This window comes from Suncus etruscus, chromosome X (assembly GCF_024139225.1).
Source record: "Suncus etruscus isolate mSunEtr1 chromosome X, mSunEtr1.pri.cur, whole genome shotgun sequence".
Lineage (NCBI taxonomy): Eukaryota > Metazoa > Chordata > Mammalia > Eulipotyphla > Soricidae > Suncus > Suncus etruscus.
Window position 1 is genome coordinate 7,731,726 of NC_064868.1, and position 22,961 is coordinate 7,754,686.

Below are 22,961 nucleotides of genomic sequence, written 5' to 3' on the forward strand. Positions count from 1 at the left end.
GGTACTATTGGGATTGGGACATTGTATTTCTGAAACAACTCTGAACAATTTGGAAAAGCATGGGATCTTAAAAATAAAGTAAAAGGAAAAAACTTGGCTGGAGCCATGATACAGAAGGTAAGGCGCTTTCTTTCCTGTACACAACCAACCTGGGTCCAATCCATGGCATCCCATATGGTAGCCAGAGCCCACCAGGAGTGATTCCTGAGCCCAGAGCCAGGTGTGGCTCAAAAACAAAAACAAGAAGAACCAGTATAAATACCTTAAATGTAATTATCAGAGACTAATATAACTTACTCATTTTTAAAAAGGTAGAAAGACTGTTCTTATCTTTGAGCTAATTAAATGTTTACAATTAGCAGAAAAGGGAACTTGAAAGTCCAGCTAGTGCCCCAGTCAACTTATCCTCTAGATGAGGGTTGGCAATGAGGAGAAGGAAAATCAGTCATTTAAAGAAGGATGAAGGTGGGAAAGTGCTAAGTTGATACTGCACACAGAGTTAGTACTGGTTAATTCTTTAATAGCCATTACTTTATTCCACTTACTAAACAAAGGCAAATCAAGATTAGGATGCTGAAAATTAGAAGCCCTGAAAAAACCCAAATTATTGGGACCCAAGCTCTAAGTGGTGGAGCACATGTCTGCCTGAGTTTGACCCCTAGCATCATGTGTCATCCATGCCACTCCCTAACACTGCTGAGTGTGACCCTGGGCCCGGACCCACAAGCACCAAACCTTTAGGCCTGTACCACAAGGCCAATCATTGCCAACGGTGGGCTCCAGATACCCCAGCATCCTGCTGTAAGGCCTCCTTTTAAAAAAATCCCAATCCTTCTAGCTTTCAAAAAAAATCAAACTCACTTGGAAATTGGCATCCAAACTACTACTTCTTTCACTGATAATAAGAAAAGAGATACATGGGTAATTTTCCCTACCTCAATAGACTCACCGAATCTGAAATAAGAAATGTTTGTAATACAAAAGTACAACCTTGGTTAGACTTTGATAATGCACTGAGACTGTTCTACAGTTAATTGGATAGACCATGAAGAGCAACTCGAGAGTGCTCTATAAGAGAGAGCCGCAGCTTCCTCATAACATTCTGTTCTCAATTCTTGACCTGAAGCCCAATTTGCCATTGACATCACCTTAATCTTCACAACTGCAGTAAATTAATGTTATCTTGGAGAGAGTCATCACTTAAAAATGATTATGGTAATTAGGTCAGAGAAACGGTACAGCAGTGGGTAAGGCTGTCTGTCATCTACAGCTGACCTGGGTTGATCCCCAGAACCATATCTGGTGCCCCGAGTCCTACAAGGAGTGATCCCTAAGAACAGAGCCAGAAGTGATCTCTGAGCACTGCTGGCTCTGCCCAATACCACAAAATTACAGTAAAATGATCAATCAATAATAAAATGTTTTCAGCACAACAATCTACTAGAAACCCCAAGTCATAAACCAAAAACAAAACAAAACAGGTTTTTTTATAAAACTGTCTTTAAATACTATAAATTCAGCATTAGAAAATGTATGAACCCAAGACTTATTTTTAATTTCAAAAGGAATAGAGACAAGGAAAAGAATATAACGACTGTGGTGTTGGAAATTATTTACATGAGAAATCATTATTAATAGTACTGTAAACAAAAATAAAATATAGTATATAATAATAATACAACTAATATATATTTCAGTTTCTTGGCTCATTGCAAGCTTTACTGAAAAAAAATCTAAAAGTAAAAGTTAGCAAAACCATGCTGTTTTATTTAACATAGAAAAACCTAAAAAAGGGCCGGATCGATGGCACAGCAGTAGGGCATTTGCTTTCCACGTGGCCAATCCAGGACAGACCTTGGTTTGATCCCCAGCATCCCACATGGTCTCACCCCCCACCCCCACCCCCTTAGACAGGAGTTATTTCTTTTCTTTTCTTTTTTTTTTTTGGTTTTTGGTTTTTCGGCCACACCCAGTAATGCTCAGGGATTACTCCTGGCTATGAGCTCAGAAATCGCTCCTGGCTTGGGGGACCATTGGGACACCAGGAATCAACCCACAGTCTAGGCTACTGCATGCAAGGCAGATGCCTTACCGCTTGCACCACTGCTCTGGCTCCCAGGAGCAATTTCTGAGCACTTAGCCAGGAGTAACCCCTGAGTGTCACAGGGTGTGCACCAAAAAGCAAAAAATGAAACCTAAAACAATCAAAGTTTATTTTATTTCAGTAGAATTTAACTGTGGATTTAGACGGCAGGCAATAAATAATCTGTTAAACTGGCAATGGTTTGCTGCTTTTCCTTAGGTATCTTCTTAAATAAGGTGTTATTTATTTAGTAACCAAATCCTGATTCAGCTTTTTGTGGAACAACAAAATGAATAAGAAAAAAATAAAACCAAAATAAATCAGAAAAAAGGTACCACTGGCTAAAATGTGTAATCCTTGTTAAAAAATAAAGCCATAGCAAAAGAAAAATTATGAATAATAGGTAACAGAAAATGTCATTTAGGTGGCAGAAATACACATATATCTTCTAGCTTCTAATCAGATCTATTCATATTATTATATTAACCATAATTCTTCAACTTTCAAAAGATACAAAACAAAAACACAGCACAATCCAGATTTTTTCCCACTTTTTCCTAAACTTCTTTTTTATGGGAGGGTACCCTGTAGTGCTCAGAACTTACTCTTTTTTTCAGAGCTTACTCTTGGCTTCTCATCCAGAGATTACTTATGGTGGGCTTGGGGACCATATAGATGCCAGGGCTCAAACCCAGATAGGTGTATGCAAGGCAAATGCTCTACTCTCTGTACTCTTTCTCTAGCTCTCTTCTTAACTTCTTACAAATGAGCATTCATACCTGTCTTGAATACAGGCAGGGGGTAGGGGATGAGGGAGTTGGGGGGGTACTGGTGGTGGGAATGTTGCTCTTGTGAAGAGGGTGTTCTTTTTATGACTGAAACCCAACTACAAACATGTTTGTAATCATGGTGCTTAAATAGATATACTATAAAAATATAGATTCACAAAAAAATAAAACAAATGTCAGATAAAATAAAGTCATGAAATGTGTTTATATAAAAATCAAATTGGCATTCACTACACCATCTCACTTAAAGAAATTATAAAAATTTATAATGTGTAAGCCATAAATAGCTTAACAATCTTTACTCAATGCTTTCATAAACAATAAGGTAATAAACAGTATTGGTCAACAAAATGAATTTTCTCTCCCCTCTGTCCTTCTCATCATGGATCTCTATATAGATTCTCTCTCCTCTCAATTCTTACTTCATCAAGGACCACTTTATACTAATGGTGAATACCAATTTTTCAAAACTCTTCTTCCTCACTTTTAAGAGTTCTACCTCCTTCTCCTCTCAGTTTAACTTTATATTTGTTCTGCCCACTCTCTCAGAACATCTAGAGCATTTCTAGAGCATTTTTGTTCATGTTAGCTACTTTCCAGAATTAGATAAACCCTGCTGTATCACTTATCAGAACAATATCTTAGCCCTGTTCCAAAAAACCACTGTGACACAGTATCCCCATCTGTAAAATGGAGATAAGGGCAAGGATATAAAGACTGAATGAAAACACATAGTAGAGAGCCAAGCATATGAAAAATGCTCAATAAGTGGCATCTGTTAATACCAGTCTTAGAACTCTGCTTCTTTACTGTTACAAAACTCAAACTCATTATTTCTGACCCCAAGTATTATAACCCCTCCAAAGTGTCTGATTAAAGACAAATGTTACCAGTGATTTCCAGCTTGCCACAAACCCTTTGTATCTTGAATTCCTTCACAAAAACCTGCTAGTTCATAAAAACTTTCTATTGTATCTTCAATCTTATCAATTTTATAATTTATTGAACACTGATAGATTATCCTCAAATGTCAAATTGTTCACTTTTGTATAATGAGCTATCTCAAGAGTGCATATTACCTACTTCTTCAACACCGAAACTTCTCATAAGTCAATCCTTGACAAAGGAAAATAATCATGAGTCAGTATTTCACTGTACTATGCTCAATTAGTATCGCCCTCTAACCTCTCTCAGAATACACACCCTCTCTCGCCTCACATCTTAACTGCAGCTCCATTCTGTTGTCCCTACTTGATTGTAAGAATGACCTCTTTGGGCCTTGCCAAGAAAAGTCTGTTAAGAAATATGCTTCCCATCTCCAGGGTTTCCCCGGGCCACATGCTTGGGCAAGCCGGTGAGTTGGGCCCCTTGGTGGAGCTCGAAGGTACCCTAGGCTTTCCCCCATTATTCATTCAGCTCCTTAGGGAGGGTCTGGGTGGGGCCCTGAACTTCTAGCCTCCCAGCTTCTTGAAGGATCTCTCCTTCCTGGGAGCCGGGAGTCTAGCAGGAGGGGGTTTGGCAGGCTCCTGCCATGCCAGAGGCCTTCCTAACCAGGCCTAGTGGGGGTGCAGGACTTGGGTAACCCCAGCACCCCTCTACCACCTTGCTCCGGATCTCCAGGGCTTCCCCGGGCCACATGCCTGGGCAAGCCAGTGAGTTGGGCCCCTTGGTGGAGCTCGAAGGTACCCTAGGCTTTCCCCCATTATCCATTCAGCTCCTTAGGGAGGGTCTGGGTGGGGCCCTGAACTTCTGGCCTCCCAGCTTCTTGAAGTCACTGGTAATCTCTGTCCAATCTATATTTTCAAAATCGCGTGGCAGCAATAGCCCTAGAGCGCACAAGAAACATTAATAGTACTCACTATCATTGAATTATGTTTTTATATATGCAGAATGTCCATTTTGTACTTTGCCCTTTTGCATACCCCTTCATAATATCATATTTCTCTTTAACTTCCTTAACTCATATCATCATTACTCCTCATTTACCCTTTCTAACTTAAGTACTGTAGAGTCCTAAGTCACAGATCAAAGTGGTGCCCTGGAGTTGACACCCACCCAACTATTTTAAAAGGCATAAAAAGGACACTTATGTCTCTTCAACATTTTATGGGTGTTTTCTTTGACAGCTATAACTTTTGCTGAATATTTTCTTATACAGTGATGATCCCCCCCATGTTTTTTATCTTCTCTTTGTGAACTGCTCAGTATAAAATTTGGTGTGAAAGAATCCCTCAGTTTAATGCTTATGTTTGAACCAAGTCATGGATATTGTTGGAAATGTTCTTACGCCCTCATATATCTGATAGCACCACGTGGCTTTATTTCTTGTTTGCTTAGGCACACTAAAATGGGATAATACTATACATACCAATAAGTTCTTATCTAATAGAGATGGGAACACACAAATCTTGTAGTGCAATGAGACCTTACACCCTGAGCATTGACATAAAGACCTGGTACAGGGGCCGGAGAGATAGCATGGAGGTAAGGCGTTTGCCTTTCATGCAGAAGGTCATCGGTTCGAATCCCGGCGTCCCATATGGTCCCCCGTGCCTGCCAGGAGCAATTTCTGAGCACGGAGCCAGGAATAACCCCTGAGCACTGCCGGGTGTGACCCAAAAACCACAAAAAAAAAAGACCTGGTACAAGTCTCAGAAGAATGGGCATTCTCCATTCACCCCTGATCTAGAGAAGTCATCTACAAAACATCCAAGGTTGTATATAACATCACCTGGAGGCATTCCTCTACCAGGGAAGACCCTACAGCTGCTCTGACATCGATCTACTCACAAAAGACTTCCCTTAACACTAAGAAGATTTAACAAAAACAATGACCTGCTTACTGGACAGGGCTTGCTGTATTGCCCCTTAATTGTGAGGTTTGTCTATAACATCATCTGGAAGCAATCCTCTACCACGGAAGACCCTACCACTGCTCATTCATCGTCCTGCTGAAAAGAGACTTCCCTTAACAATGAGAAGACTTAACAACGACCTGCTTACAGGACAGGGCTTCCTGCATTGCCCTTTCATGGTGAGGTGAAACGAGAAGACACTCCACATCATGTCTTCAATTTAGGATATGCAGATTCCAGAATCTTTAATACAGAAACATGATACCAACAACAGAGACTGAGTGAAAAATGTGTTGGCACTACGGACGTCTTGGACGTCTTGGATCGGACGATAACTTGCCTGAAGCCTAGAGTTGGTCTTATGCCAGGAAACTTCAGGGGTAGGATCTCTTTGTATTTAGGCCAAGGTTATTCCTTTCCATGCCTCTCATATTTTGGTGGGCCTATGCGAACAACAATTGCCACTCTAATACCGTTTTTACTGTGCTCCTTTGACTCTAATCCTTAAAATGCATCCACTTAAAATTTGAGGTTAAATGCACCCACTTAAAATTTGAGGTTAACTTAAGCTAATATGCATGTACATGGAAATGTAAAAAATACTATGCCTCTAATGTGTAAGGAGTTACATAAGTTTTATGGCTTTAGATTGCCTTGTGTGCTGTTAAGAAATATTATAATGTGCTACAATCTGGGGACTTGAGGGACAAAGTAATTGTACATGGATTCTGTTTTATTTATCTTAACGTTCTTTGGCTGAAAGTTCAAAGTTAAGATATCAGCAAGGGGACTTCTGAGAATTATGTTATGGCTGATTGTCCTTCCACTGTAACTTTACCTTGTCCTCTTTCTTTGCATCTTTTGTTCTCATAATTCAAAATAAAAAAATTTAAAAAAAAAGAAATATGCTTCCCTTCTCCCAGATGCTTCTAAGCAGATGTGCAAAGAAAAGCCAGAAAAGCTTATCTATAGGGGAAAGGTCCACATCTGAATTTCTCCCAAATGTGAGAGTCTCCAGGAGCTATAAATAGCTTAACAATCTTTACTCAACGTTTTCATATACAATAAGGTAATAAGCAGAAGCTCTACGTTTTCCTTTAGTTTAATTTCCTTTACATTTTCCTTTCTTGGCAGCATTTCTTTTAGCACATGAAGAAATATGGTCTTGGATCTCTGATAGCATAACTTCATATTGTTTTCACCAAATAAGATCTTACTCTTTATAAACACAACTTCAGTCTTAGAATCATACACAAATTAAAACAATGATTTCCTCCCATATGCACTCAAATACAGAGTGGGCTAAGAATTAGTCAATCTAATATATATGTATATTTATATTCATTAACAGCCAACTTCTTCAAAAAGAGCCAACTTAAGCTTCAGTGATAACAAATTACTCATCTGTATATTTTTATTAAAATTTCATTAAAATTTTTATGGTACACAAATTATATAGGCATAGTTATTTTACATATAATGGAGATACCGAGGAGGTATATTTCTATTTTTATTATAACGGGAAATTTTACAGAAATACATCTATGTTATCCTGTAAGACAAATTTTACAAGCAGTGTCAAATTCTCAACTTTTTGAATAGAGTAAATTTTGAAGCACTGATTATAGCTGAGGAAGGATATATACTACAAGAAATCTACTGTCTAAACAGCTGCAGATTCTAAAATGAGTTTTATATTGCTCTGAATTAGTTAGGCACTAATTTATGTGTTAAATTTTGCATTTGATGATATCTTTTTAGCTGCATGAAACGGGAAAAGGCAACAGAGCAATAATACTTAGAAAGCTAGTCTATGAGTCGTTTATTTAGTTCAGAGTAATAAAAAGAAATAATGTTTTAGATGCAATCTCATTTATAGCAATTGTACTGGCTAATTTTAAAGTATCCATTTTTCTTCCATTTCTTCAGACACACCAGAAATCTTGCTACAGCAAAATTATTTAATTGATTGCTTAATTAATTATTTAGCTCTGCTTTATTCTTGTAAGTCAAAGTGGCTTATATGCAGTCACTAGGAATTAGGACTGATTTCTCAAGAATAGATTGATACCTGTGCTCATCTGGTTTCTCTCTGGGCCCACCTTCTGGCACAAGTCATCATGAGAACAAGTATATGCTAACAAGTATGTTCTGGTGGATAACAAGTATATCCTAACAAGTTGTAAAAGGTTATGAACTTTTGGGTCTGGAGAGATAGCACAGCAGTATAGTATTTGCCTTGCACGCAGCTGATCCATGATGGATGGTGGTTTGAATCCCAAAGTCGGGAGTAACCCCCAAGTGCCTCCAGGTGTGACCCAAAAACCAAAAATAAATAAGTAAAATAAAAGGCAGGCTACAGACAAATAATACCAGTTATGAAATCCTCAACAACTACTATTAATCAAATCCATGGAAAATACAAAATATTATATATACCATGACCAAGTAGGATTTATCCCAGATATACAAGGTTGGCTCAATATTCTAAAGTCACATGGAACAGTAAAAGCAATTTCTTAGTTAACAGCTCATATAATAGACAAAAAAAAAACATAAAGGAAACAGTCCAGGAATAAATGTGACAATGACTGAAAAAATAAATACAGATTTTCATTAAATATCAGGACTCCTCAGATTTTAAGTCACAGTTAAAATTAAGAACTGGAGTTTCTCATTGCTATATTGTAAAGGAAACAATAGGACAAAAGGCAGTATGTTCATGAAGATTTAACTTGGAATCCAACGATCTATTTACCCTGAAGAGTATCTACCATGGAATTTTTGGGGGGGTTTGAGCCACACCCAGCGATACTCAGGGGCACTCTAGGCTCTAAGATCATAAATTGCTTTTGGAAGGCCCAGGGGACCATATAAGATGATAGGGATCAAACCTGGGTCAATCCCAGGTCAGGCTCGTGCAAGGCAAACATCCTACTGCTATTACTCCGGCCCCTACTCAGGAATTCTAATACTTTAACAATTGAGAAATTAATTATAACTTAGAGTAAATTAGTAACTCATAGCATTTCATTAAAAAACTTTCCTTTTTTTAATTTTTTCTTTTTTATTGTGACTGAAGTTCATTTACATAGATTTACGATACATAGTGACAATAAATGAAGGGCATTCCCACCACCAATGTTATCCTCCCTCCACTCGTTCCCAGCATGTCTTCCACATCTCATTCCTTTACCCCCCAGAATCCTACTGAAAATGCTCACTGCCTTATAGCTTGTTATAGGTTGGGTATCTATTCTGTTTGGTGTTCCACTCTGGTCATTTTTTATTTATACTACATGTTCATATGACTGGTCCTGGTATCATTTCCCCCCCTCAATTTATGAGGCTGAATGATTCAAATTATGCTATTCTGTTGGAGGTTAAAAGGTTAAGGAAAAGAGGAGAAAGAATTTGGAATCAACTACTAAAAAAAATCACCTAATAATATCCAAAAAAGTGGAAAAGAAAGAAAAAAGTGGAAGAAAAAGGAGAAGGAAGATAAAACTTTCCATTTTTTAAATTCAAGCTTTGGAAATGTTTCTTTAAAAGATTGTCAAGGTATTGCATTTATATTTATTTAAATTTAATTATTTAAAATTCAATAAACCAGAAACAGTAGCACTCAAACTATTTTTGAGAATTTATTGGAAAAGTTCTTAGAATTAATTATTACCAATCCAAATTAATTCAAATACCCAATTTTTTTTTTGTTTTTGGGCCACACCCATTTGATGCTCAGCGGTCACTCCTGGCTAAGTGCTCAGAAATCGCCCCTGGCTTGGGGGGACCATATAGGACGCCGGGGGATTGAACTGCCGTCTTTCCTTGGCTAGCGCTTGCAAGGCAGACACCTTACCTCTAACGCCAGCTCACTGATCCCTCAAATACCCAATTTCAATTAAAGCAATTTTAAGACCCAAATTACCCAAAAAAATCAACTGTGATGAAGACTTTAATCTAAAATGGCTATTAGCTTTTCCAATAGGAAAAGGCAAAATAAAAATAATATTTTATTTAAATCCGTATATTCATATATATTTATATACATATGGTTTAAACGTTTTGGGTTAATTTTCAAAGCTCATCTAAAATTTTCTATCATATCCCTATGGCTGTGATGGCGAACCTATAGCACTTGTGCCAGCAGTGAAGGCCTTGCAGCTGGCCCTCGGGTAGGTCTGCAATTAATAAATTTATAAAGAGTTTTTAGATACTAAAATCTTGTTATTAAGGTTTAATTGACGTGCTGGCACTTTAAAGGAAATTCTTTGGTTTTGTGCGGCAGTTTGGGCACTCAGGCTCAAAATGATTAGCCATCAAAATATAAAACCTTGGTCTTAATACATGAAACAACATGAAGACAGATAGCAGTACTAGAGTGATATTAGCATAGAAATATTTAACCAAGATGTCTGAAATTATTAAAGTTTTAAAACTAGTCAACTTAAATTTAAGACTTTAAGTAAATCAACTTCCCATGGAGCAACAACTCTATCAATCTGAAATGACTTCCCAAATAATCAACTAATAATTATATTGTTAAATAAACCATAATATCTGTCTCAAGACTGTTTAAAAGTGACCAATTATAGCCAGGTTTCATACTCAGATACTATTATCCCAAACCCAATTTTATAATCAAGCTCTTATTTGAAATCTGGATTGAGAGCTATGAAGCATTCTGCTTGCCAATGGATCCACTTGAAAAACACTGACTAAGGGGCCGGGCGGTGGCGCTAAAGGTAAGGTGCCTGCCTTACCTGTGCTAGCCTAGGACGGACCGCGGTTCAATCCCCCGGTGTCCCATATGGTCCCCCAAGCCAGGAGCGACTTCTGAGCGCATAGCCAGGAGTAACCCCTGAGCGTCACCGGGTGTGGCCCAAAAAACAAACAAAAAAAAAAAAAACCACTGACTAAAAGAAACATTTCCTAGCTTCTAAGGACTTGCCATGAATTCAATCGTGATTTCTTCTCTATCATTTTCTCTCTTTTCATTGGCAGCTCTCATGTATAGGTCGTCTGGAATAGAAGCATGTGATTGCAAAGAGCTAATCTACCCAGTCACAGTCAAGTCTCTTTTCTCTGGGCTCACATTTGCGACCTCATTACTAGCAACATCATACTCAGTTTTGATTATGTGCCACATATACTAAAGACTGTATTAGTCTCAGAACAGTTAAATATTTACAGATATTGCCATGTTTAAATACATATGTACTGGCCAGATATGTGGCTCAAACAGTAAATAATGTAATTGATATATGGAACACCATGGTCGGTTCCTACAATCAAAACCATGTACTTACCTTGTGTCTGCATTTAAGTACAACGCCATAGGCTCCTATAATCAAAAAGAAGCAAACAATTACAAACATGTATACAGATTACAGGTCATTTAAAAGTAAATTTCAACATATTTATGTTGATTATAAGTATATGTTATCATAATTTCCAACATGGGAATATTCTATAATTGCAAGGTGATATAAGTTGCATACAAATTAAAAATAAAATATATTTTATATGGTCACATACAATCACTTGTTATAAGCAAACAATGTTAGCAGCTCAATACCCACTGGGTATTTTTATGTATATTTTATTTGGGGAAACACACTTCAGGTGTTCAGGGCCACATTCTTGACTCTGTGCTCAGGTATAACTCATGGATTGGTTCAGGGGACCATGTGGAATGCCAGGGATCAAAGCCAAGTCAGCTGTGTACAAAGCAACACCCTACATGCTGTACTATCACCCCACAAACACACATATTTTAAGTGGAACATTTTTAAGCAAATAAATATCACGTGAAATTTTTTAACATAAGCTTAAATTTTTCTATAGATGAGATTTGACATGAGAGAAATTGAAAATTAAGTAAAAAGATTAATGGGAACTTAACATGTTAATAGCTTTCTGGGGCCGGAGCAATAGCACAGCAATAGGGCACTTCCCTTGTACGCCGTTGACCCAGGATGGAACTGGGTTCAATCCCTGGGATTTCATATGTTCCCCCAAGCCAGGAGCGATTTCTTAGCGCATAGCCAGGAGTAACCCTTGAGCGTCACTGGGTGTGGCCCAAAAACCAAAAAAAAAAAAAAAGAAGAAGTAATAGCTTTCTAATAGTAAGCTCAAGCACAGTCTACCAACTAGATTCTAGTTAGTAAGATATCCTAGGAGATATTTATAACTTTTTCTTGGATATGGGAAATCTTTCCTAACTGGAAAAGCAATTTTATTTTTTAATTATTTTATTTTTAATTAAAATTAAAAATAATTTTAATCCCACCATTCCAATTAGTTGGGTTTTTTCCTGGTTTTCTGGGGTTCTTTTTGGGCCACATAATGATGAAAATTGAACTGGATTGGCCACATATAAGACAAGTGCCTTAATCCTGTACTCACTCTTTATCTAAATACCTAACTACACAATCCAAGAGTATACATCAAAAGCAATTCAAGGATCTCTAGCCATTTATAGTGATGCACTTCCACGCATTAATCATTAATACCTTTTGGGTACTTCTTCCCCTCTAGTCAATAAACTACTTCCTTAAGAGTTAGTACAGAGCTGAAAGTAAGCTAGCCAGGAAATTAGTGTTACAGTTATATTGCAAAAATTCTTATTATGAGAATCAAATAATAAATAATAAAGTATGATAATAGGTATCTGGGCATGTCATGAACACTGATAATAGCATAGAAGCAGAACCAACATGCAACATGCTTGTTTCTTTATTATTATCATTGTTGTTGTTATTATTTTTATCATCATTATTATTGGGGGCACACCTAGAAATACTTGAGGAACCCTGTGGTGCTAAGAACTGAACTGGGATTGGCCACATGACAGAGGGATTTCAGGGAGAGGAAACTGGGAACTGTGTCTCCAATAGCATCTGGGAAACCGGAAGTCTCCCACACTTTGGTGGAAACAGATGAATCAGTGTTAGGATGGAATCAGTCATTACAATCATTCAATTTAATTCCACAGTCATCAGGCAATTAATCATCCAACCTTCACTAACTGCCCATATCATTTTTTTGTCTTCTTTTTTAAATAGGGGTCTAGGTATGCTACTAAAAGGTAGTTTGTTTGAGTTTTTGGGGTGTTTGTTTGTTTGTTTGTTTGTTTGGTTTGGTTTTTGGGTCACACCCGGCATCACTCAGGGGTTACTCCTGGTTCTATGCTCAGAAATCACTCCTGGCAGGTTTGGGGGACCATATGGGATGCCGAGATTCGAACCTCCATCCTTCTGCATGCAAGGCAAATGCCCTACCTCCATGCTATCTCTCCAGCCCCTGTTTGACAGTTTTAATTTACTCAGTACATGTTTGTCTTAGTCAAAAACATCTAAGATACCAATGGTTGTGATAACAAGTTAAGTTGACATGTTCTAACTCATATATTAGTCTGGAAGATTTACCTAATCTGAGATAAACTCTTAAGAGATAGCACAACAGATAGAGGCTAGCCTTGAACATGCACAACATGGGTTCCACTCCCAGCACCCCATATGGTCCCTCATGCCCACCCCAGGTGCGATCCATAAGTGTTTAGAGACAGGAATAAACCCTGAGCCCTAAATATGATCCAAAACTAAACTAAAAAATCCAGAACATGTTTGCTCTCCACATGAGTAAATTTTGTTCTTTTTTTTTTTTTTGGTTTTTGTTTGTTTTTGGGCCATGTCCAATGATGTTCAGGAATTAATCCTGGCTCTTCTTTAAGGAATTACTCAGGGGACCAATGAGAATTGCCGAGAATTGATCCTGTGTTGGCCACAATCAAGGTAAGTGCACAATTTGTATTATCTCTCCAGCCCCTCTACTTAAATGGACAAGTTTTTAAGTTTCTTTGAAAATTCAAAAAATATTTGAAATTTCTGAGATATAAAATATTTTAACAGTTGATTAAAGCTAAGAAACTATAATTATAATCATTTGTTCCCTATTGACAAAAATCTCTAAAAGCTTTCCTTAAGAGAAAAGTCAAAAAGACTTATGAAAAATCAATCCTATTTTATCTATAACTTTATTGGTTGTGAGCAGTATTTTGTATACTACTAGAGATGTATACTACATGAGATGGATGCTGTTATAGATTATGACAAACATTCTGATTTCTACAATATTAATATATGACCAAAACTGTGAGTCTCGGAACTTTAAAAATGTGGTTTGTCATTCTGAAAGAAAAATAGAACTTACCATGTTTTAAAGAAAATATAACCTAAATTAAGTTTGTTATTCAAAAACAGTCCTATTTGGGGCTAGGAAGATGTTCACACATTTAACTCAAGTGCTTAGTATGTGTGAGGTCTTTTTTTGGTCCCCATGGTCCCCAGCCCCAAACATCAACAGGTCCCAACCAAGCACTGAGCCCCTATAAATAATAATTATACTAACAAAACAAGCCCATGCAGTGGAAGACATACTGGTATAAATATGTATATATATATACAAATATATGTATATATGTGTGTATATATAATAGCACAGCTGATTAAAATAAAATATATGAACCAGAGAGATAGTACAATGGGTATGAGGGTTGTCTTATATACCAGCAACCTGGGTTTGATGCCAGAACCAGCAGGAGACAGAGACAGGAGTCAGCCCTAAACACTGCCAGCAGGACTTCCCCTCAAAAAAAATTAAGAAACTTAAAAACTAAAAATAAAATGTAACCAAAAATATTTACTTAAAAAAGAATGAAATGAAGATAACCTTAAGAAATCTCCAATTTAGGGGCTGGAGAGAATGTACAGCAGGTAAGGTGCTTGTGCTGTAAGCAGCAGAGCCAGATTCAATTCCCAGTACCACATATGGATACCCAAGCCTGCCAGGACTGATCCCTGAGTGCAGAGCTAGAATTGAGCCCTGAGCACCACTGAGTATGGCAAAAGAAGAAAAGAGAAGGAAGAAAAGGGAAGGAGGGAGGGAGGAAGGAAGGAAGGGAAGGAGATTAATTTAAAGGGAAAGGAGGTATCTGAATCACATCTGGCAGTGTTTAGGACTAACTCCTCACTTTGTGCTCAGTCATATCTCTCAGGTCCCTAAAGAGTTGTAAAAGGTTATAAACTTTTGGGGCCGAAGAGATAGCATAGCAGTAGGGCATTTGCCTTGCACGCAGCTGATTCATGATGGATGGTGGTTTGAATCCCGGCATCCCATGTAGTCCCCTGTGCCTGCCAGGAGCAATTTCTGAGCCAGGAGTAACTATGAGTGCTGTCAGGTGTGACCCAAAAACCAAAAACCAAAAAAAAAAAAAAAAAAAGATTATGAAATTTCAACTGAAGAATACCACTCAAATAGTTTTAAAGGATTTAAAATATATCTTATTCTTAGGCACATATTGAGTTGATAATGATTAAAATGTAGATTATAGGGGCCAGAGAGGTAAAATAGAGGTAGGACGTTTGCCTTTCATGCAGAAGGATGGTGGTTCAAATCCCAACATTCTATATAGTCCCCTGAGCCTGCCAGGAGCGATTTCTAAGTGTAGAGCCAGGAGTAACCCCTGAGCACTGCCGGGTGTGACCAAAAAACCAAAAAAAAATAAAATAAAATAAAATGTAGATTATAAATTAGGATGATTTTTGTGACAGGTATAACAAATATACTCTCAGAAACTTAAGGAATACTAAACTTACCTTCACCTACAACCCCAAGGATCTCAAATTTATTCATCACATTACCAATGTTAGGAATCTTCATGAAGACAAACTCCTCTTCAGATGCAAGCCACAGAACATGGCATCCAAAACAAGTGGGCTAATTTGCGTTGTAAGTAAAACTGAGTTCTGAAAGGAGCAAGTTTCATAGGCTGGCAGGAACTTCACGTATTTGTTCTATAGTGATGTAGCTAATGATAACCTGAAAGAAGAACAATTAAAATCATAAGTTCTATATCAAAGTACTATAATAATATATCCTACTTTTTTTTCCGTTAAAGACATGTTAGTGTTCTACACACTTTTAAATATAGTAATAAAAGGGACCAGAGCAGTGGCGCAAGCAGCAGGGCGTTTGCCTTGTATGTGCTAACCTAGGAAAGACTGTGGTTCAATCCCCCAGCATCCCATATGGTCCCCCAAGCCAGGAGCAATTTCTGAGCACAGAGCCAAGAGTAGCCCCTGAGCATCACTGTGTGTGATCCAAAACAACAACAACAACAAAATATAGTAATAATGATAGGCGGAAAGAAACCAAACTGGAACACAAATGAACAAATGTACTTGACCTTACCAGAAATGAATAACTAAACCTTATGTAAGAGGGTCAGAAGAAAAATAATGAATTCCAGGCAACTTTGAAAACAATATTTTATCTATAGGCTTTCCTCAAACTAAAGACCTAAAGAAATATAAAAAACATTATACTTGTTATGCAGAAATTTAAAGTATCATGTATACTATAGGATAGTATAAATAAATGTATTATGGAGCAGATATACAAAAACCAATATATTGGCTTCTTATTGTCATAAAAGTTATAAGTATAAAAGTAGAAAGGCTTAGAACTGGAGTCAAGTATATAAGCTGAGTTCTTACTACAGAGATATGCAGAAATAGATATGTATAAATATACAGACACATGAGAAATATTCCCTACCTATAGAAGAAATGACACTCAAACAAACTTGAGCAAAGATAATGAAAAAATTCTGGGCTGATTTCCTGGCTATGGCAAGGAAATATGACATATGAACTTAGGATATAATTTTGTGGTGGCAGCAAGTCAGAAAATGTATGGGAACAATAAAGGTGACATGTCTAAAGAACACGGTAGTTAGCTTGAAAAGAGTCCCACTGGCCAAGTGAAGAACATTTGGACAACAATATCAGCAAGAAGAGCACCACATGATATAATCTATGGAATAAAATATTAACACATTAGTTCTTTCTAACAGAAAATGAATTACTGGAGAAAGAAAGCCTCTTTCTTGAAGTTCCATCTCAAATAATAAACGAATAATGGAATTCAAAAACAAATCACCATTTGGCATTCATCCTAAGTGATTTCAGGCAAGTACCATCAATATAAACACTAAAATCATCAAGGCAAAAGTTGATGACTCGGGCCCGGAGAGATAGCACAGCGGCATTTGCCTTGCAAGTAGCCGATCCAGGACCAAAGGTGGTTGGTTCGAATCCCGGTGTCCCATATGGTTCCCCGTGCCTGCCAGGAGCTATTTCTGAGCAGACAGCCAGGAGTAACCCCTGAGCACTGCCGGGTGTGGCCCAAAAACCAAAAAAAAAAAGTTGATGACTCCCCCAGCACCTTTGGGAGTCACCCCCACATACTGCAATGGGGGGGGGGGGGCAGTGAGCATTCCTTTGTTTCAAATGTGGCTAAAAAAGAAAACTAAACCAAAAGGTAGACCCCAAAAAATGAAACATCAAAAATTTGGGAGATAAAGTTTGCAACTTAGAGGAAGAAAAAGAATGATAAAACCAACAGGGTTAAATGAGAAATCTTGGTCAAGGATCTATAGAAAAGTAACTTCTTTAAGGTAAGTTTCTTCACCATTGTTCTCAGAAAGCAAAATTGTTTAAAAAAAAAAAGGTGTCTTGGGCCCGGAGAGATAGCACAGCAGCGTTTGCCTTGCAAACAGCCGATCCAGGACCAAAGGTGGTTGGTTTGAATCCCGGTGTCCCATATGGTCCCCTGTGCCTGCCAGGAACTATTTCTGAGCAGATAACCCTTGAGCACTGCCGGGTAAGACCCAAAAACCAAAAAAAAAAAAGGTGTCTTTTGAGAATTCCTTATTTGTTGTGGGTTGGGGGGGCTCTAGCAGAGAATACTCCCTGTTAATGCCAGGTGAATCACGTCTAGAAATGCTAGGGGTTCATGCCTTGCTTTCAGCTCCTGCTTAAAAAGCATGTGCCCCACCCAAAACAAAGAAGAAATTATTAAAAATAAGGAAAACAAGATTTCTTTGCTGCCTATGAAGCCCAAATTTTTGTTTCCATGAGGTATAGCTAAGTCCTTCCTTGCAGTAACAAGAGGAACGTAAATTGGTGCAAGCTTTCTGAAAAGCAGTAAGTCCGGAATTATTGCTTTTATGAAGCTCAGGTCCTGATGGAAAAGGATTTGGCAAAATCCTAAAACAAACACCATTCTTAAATGTGAAATGTTGAAGGGGGAGGCAGAGAAATAGAACAAAGGGGCCCGAGCGGTAGCTCAACAGCAGGGTGTTGCTTTGCCTGCGGCCTACCCAAGAAGGACCCTGGTTCAATCCCTGACATCTCATATGGTCCCAGGAGCCTGCCAGGAGTGATTTCTGAGCACAGAACCAGAAGTAACCCTGGAGCGCCACCAGGTGTGGCTCCCCCAAAGAAAAAAGAAATAGAATGAAAGTTAAAGTACTTACTAGCATGCAGCTGAACCCACAACCCTTAGCTTCAACCTTATACTGCATACCTGAGCGTCACTGGGGGTGGCCCACAAGTAAATCTTTAGACTCTGTTCCTTTAAAAATGAAGAAAATGCGGCCAGAGAGATAACACAGAGAGACTTTGGCTTGCATGTAATCTGAGCTGCATTCATTCCTGGCATGCCACATGATCCCCTGAGCCCCACCTGAGCCCCACCCTTGAGTATAACCAGATATGCATGACCCCAAAAGATAACTTAAAAATGTTGTACTAAAATAAAAAAAAAAACATGACAGAAAGTCTTACTACTAACACTTATTAGCATAATTTATTATACCACATCTTAGGTGGGTTCTAGTCAGCTGAGTGACTTTTTTAAAATGAAATATTTAGGATTGAGAATTATTTATGAATAATGACAGTTTTAATTCTACCTTGGTACCCTTTGCTTTGTTGTTAAATCGCTACGTTGAATATTATTTTCATGAAATGCGCTAATGCTCTTACATAATGTATTTGTATCCGATTGTAGATGATTAGTTCTTCCTAAATTGCTAACTATGCATCCTAAGTGGCTACTGATTTTGTACTTCACACTGCTCTAAGGCTGATTTTTTTTCTTCATTTATAGTGATGGGTTTGACATGTAAGTTCTAAAGCCACAGGATGCCGTTTTCTTTGTGATTTTTGAAGGTATTATTCTATATATTCTACTGGTATTAAAATGTTTGAAGTGTCAAATTTACATTCAATTTTAAATGTATAGGATTGGCGAGAGGGAAGTGAGACAGAGTGTAAGGTATTACTATCTATAGACACTTATTATCAATCGATTATGTTAGCAAGGTAGCAAAAGAAATAATATCTACATATGTGCATTTCTAAACATCCATGTGAATCAGAAAATATGTTCTTAGAGCATATCTACAATATTGTGCTTAATGTTCTGCATACTGAAAGACATTCAAGACCTCTATTCCACTGTATATGTATTTATTTCAAGGCTTCTGAGAAGGTCTGAATAAGTGTAGCTATGCCCATTTTCAAGCTAGAAAGACTCAGTACCATAAAAATGTCCTTTCTCATTATATTACTCTGTACAGTGAATGCAATTCCGATGGAACTTTCAACTGGATTTTCGAAAGAATTAAAACAAAGCATTGGAAAAACATGTAAGTGAGAGAAGAGTTCCATAAAGAGCCAACATCCTTCTGAATTAGAATTTCAAACAGGCTCAGTCTTGAGGGTAGACTCTGGCAGAATGCCCCAGTTCAAGATTTTGAAAATTAAGAACGTGACTTGGGCAAATCACTGCCCTCTCCCTTCAGACTGGTATCAACACAGAAGTCCTGTGGGGAAGTCAGGCCACAGCACTCCAGCTCAAAAACATCTGATGGCCTCCTGGATCCTTCAGGGTGAAAGGCCAGTCCAATACCCTTCCCTTCCCCCCGCCCAGCCTCTCTAACCAGTCTCCCCATCTTGGTCACAATAACTACCTTTTAATTCAACATGTAACAAGAAGTCACAGTTTTCCCTAATGTGAAATGTTTCTGTATATGACTAAACCATTAATAATGTGCAGTATTTCTTTATCACTTCAACTTTAGGTCAGATTCTTAGCTGGTTGCTCATTAGTGATTTAACAAAAACGTTTTGCAAAAAAGGCAGGAAAGCCAACAATACACTTACTTTAGAAAATTTAAATTTAAGGAATGTAGTCATAGTTTTGAAGTCTAGCATGACATTTAGAGAAAATAATATCACAATTTCAGGGAATTAATCTTTATTCGAATCATTTATGGAACAATTATTGGCTGTTTAACATGTTTCAGGAAAAATGAGTAAATCAGACACAGAAAGCAGTGATAAAAAAACAGTCAAGCCCCTTTTTTCTGGCAGATAATACAATATTTGGATCTAAGATCCTACAATGTGTGGGTAAGGCACTTGCCTCAAACTGGGGTTTGATCCTCAGCATCACATAAGATTTCCCAAGAATCTTCAGGAGAGATGCCTGAGCACAAAGCCAGGAGTAAGCACTAGGCACAGTTTAATGGGGCCCCCGTATTATTTTTGGTTTGTTTGGTTTTGGGTTTTTGTCTTTGTTTTGTTTTTAGATACTGAATATAAATGTGACACATTAATAACTGTGGGGAAGCTTTCCTAAAGGTGTGGCATCTGAGATAAATATCAATAGTGAGGATACATGCAAACAAAGAGCTCAAGTTAGTCACGTTCCAGGTAAGAAGATGCTCAGGGGCCCGGAGAGATAGCACAGTGGCATTTGCCTTGCAAGCAGCCGATCCAGGACCTAAGGTGGTTGGTTCAAATCCCAGTGTCCCATATGGTCCCCTGAGCCTGCCAGGAGCTATTTCTGAGCAGACAGCCAGAAGTAATCCCTGAGCACCGCCAGATGTGGCCCAAACCCCTCCTCCCCCCACGCCCCCAAAAAAAAAGATGCTCAGAATGCTTCTGAGAATGAATCAATCTCAATGGCTGATTTGGAAGAACACCCAGGAAACACTTAAATATTCCACTTTCTGCCAATATTATAGCATGATTCAAAAGAAACAATGCCCAAATTAAATCATCCTTACTAAGAACACCTAGCACCCTAACTTTGCTATAAGTACATCTACAGAACATTTAGCCCCGCTTACTCTCTGTGGAAACAAAAATTGAGTAATGCACACTGAAAATCAGAATTTAAATGTATGAATAAATGCATAACATTGGTGTCAAGACAGTCTTTTAACTAGGAGTATTCATACTAAGGGGAAAGGTATGCCACATTGAATTTAACTATCATTTTACATGAATAACACTGATTGAATACTTTAAAGACATAAAAACTCAGACATCTTCAAATAAACAAATAACTTGTAGAAATTTTCTTTCTGAATAAATACAAATGCTGAAAGGGATACTTTTTTTTTAAAGAAACTGCCTATAACCCCCAAGACTTAACAAACTTATAAAGAATTACCTGACTGAAGTCAAGGCAAAGAAGAACAGAAACCAGAGAGAAAATCCTCCCATGCAAAATTGTTTAGTTTTCAGGCACTTAAAGAACCAGAAAATTTAGAAGTAAAGCAGGCTTTTTTCTAGAAACCCTTACAAATCCAGGGACCAAAAGAGTCTAGGTAGAAAGTTTGATAATCCATCACTCACTAGTAGTCATCATCTAGGTTACTCACCATGATTACTCATAATTACCAGGATAAAGAAAATATAACTAAATCAGTCCTTGGGCCGACCTGACTTACAGGTTTCTGTAACTTGCATGATCTCCATGGCATCCAGATTGGTACCACCAGTATCACAGGTGCCAGACTGAAAACAGTGGGGTAGAGGGTAGCATCATTCTGCAGGAAGATAAACTTGAGCTCCTCCCAATATATCTAAAGATAATTTCTTATTCTAGTGTATAGTACATAATCAGAGATAGATAGATACCCAGGGTAATAAGACACTTTGAAACAAGAAGCAATAGAAATTTTTTTGAATTTATAAAATATTTTTTATAATTATCTTTATTTAAACACCGTGATTACAAACATGATTATAGTTGTATGATTACAGTCATGTAAAGAATACCCCCCTTCACCAGTGCAACATTCCCACCACCAATTTCCCAGATCTCCCTCCTCCCCACCCCCCTACACCTGTACTCGAGACAGGTTTTCTACTTCCCTCATTCATTCACATTGTTATGATAGTTTTCAGTGTAGTCATCTCTCCAACTGCACTCATCACTCTATGTGAGCAATAGAAATTAAAGTATAAAATAACCCAGAAAAACTTGTGCTATCAAAATCATCAGGAACAATGCAGGAAACATCTACAGTTGAATAAAAACCTGAGTTGAACATTTTCCCAAAACTTGAAAGTACAAAAGGTGAGAAACAACTTTGAAAAATTAGAACTCTAGAACTGAGACAGAACAGCAACAAGGGGTGATTACAACAAATGAACAATTTAAAGATAAAATGTCAAGACAGAACAATTTGAATATATTTTTAAAGGTTGACCATATAAACTAGAAGAGAATTGCAAAATATCTTTTTTTTTATATTCCAAGAACACAAAGAACATTTACGAAGACTGAAAATATACTAGGTCGTAACAAAATTACAAGAAAGAATTAAAGTTTGAGGATGTTTTCTCCCCACAAGTAGATAAGAAATACATTTTTTAAAAGAGTAATCAGGGACTGGAAAGAAAGTACAAGCTGATAAAGCACCCGCCTTGCATGTGGCTGACCCAAATTCAATTCCCAGTACTCATATTGTACCCTGAGAATAGAACCAGGAGTAAACCCTGATCACCACTGGGCATGGCCAAAAAAAGAAGTAACTGAAAATTTTTATCTGTTGGATATGTTTGGAAATTAAATATATTCTCTTAAAATGATCCACAGATAAAAGAAATCATGATGTGCATTTAAATTATATTGTTTGCTCATGCAAAAGATTTTATACACACCATTATTCATTGCTGCACTTAGAACAATAGCTAAGACATGGAATCAGCCTAGGTAGCCAATGACAGATGAAGAAATTATGAAGATATAGTACATCTGCAAAGAACAATGAAATCACGCAAATTGCTGTGGCCTAGTTGGAACTGTAACATGTTCACATATTGAGTGAAGTCAGAAGAACAAACACGGGATGAGCTCACTCTTCTGGTGTATATAGAGTAAATGGATGAGGAAATATAATGTAGTAAAAGGGGATCACTCTTGACCCCAGAACATAAAGAGGAAAAAGAAAGAGAAAGAAAGAAAACAAAGCGGGAAGGAAGATGAGAAAGAGAATGAATGGAACAGGGGTCAGGGCTTCGGTTA

At 37.6% G+C, this 22,961-nt stretch overlaps 1 protein-coding gene across 1 annotated transcript in view; it reads right to left on the bottom strand.

Annotated features, from left to right (window-relative positions):
• The window catches only part of CDKL5 (cyclin dependent kinase like 5), a 155,319-nt gene extending 139,775 nt beyond the window's left edge, over positions 1–15,544 (bottom strand). The window contains exons 1-2 of the mRNA XM_049766783.1: positions 15,386–15,544; positions 11,036–11,070 (exon numbers count right to left, since the gene is read on the bottom strand). Coding sequence (XP_049622740.1) covers positions 11,036–11,070; positions 15,386–15,449 — 99 coding nt within the window. The 5' untranslated portion in view covers positions 15,450–15,544. The remainder of the gene's footprint in view (positions 1–11,035; positions 11,071–15,385) is intronic.
• Positions 15,545–22,961: the final 7,417 nt, after the last annotated feature.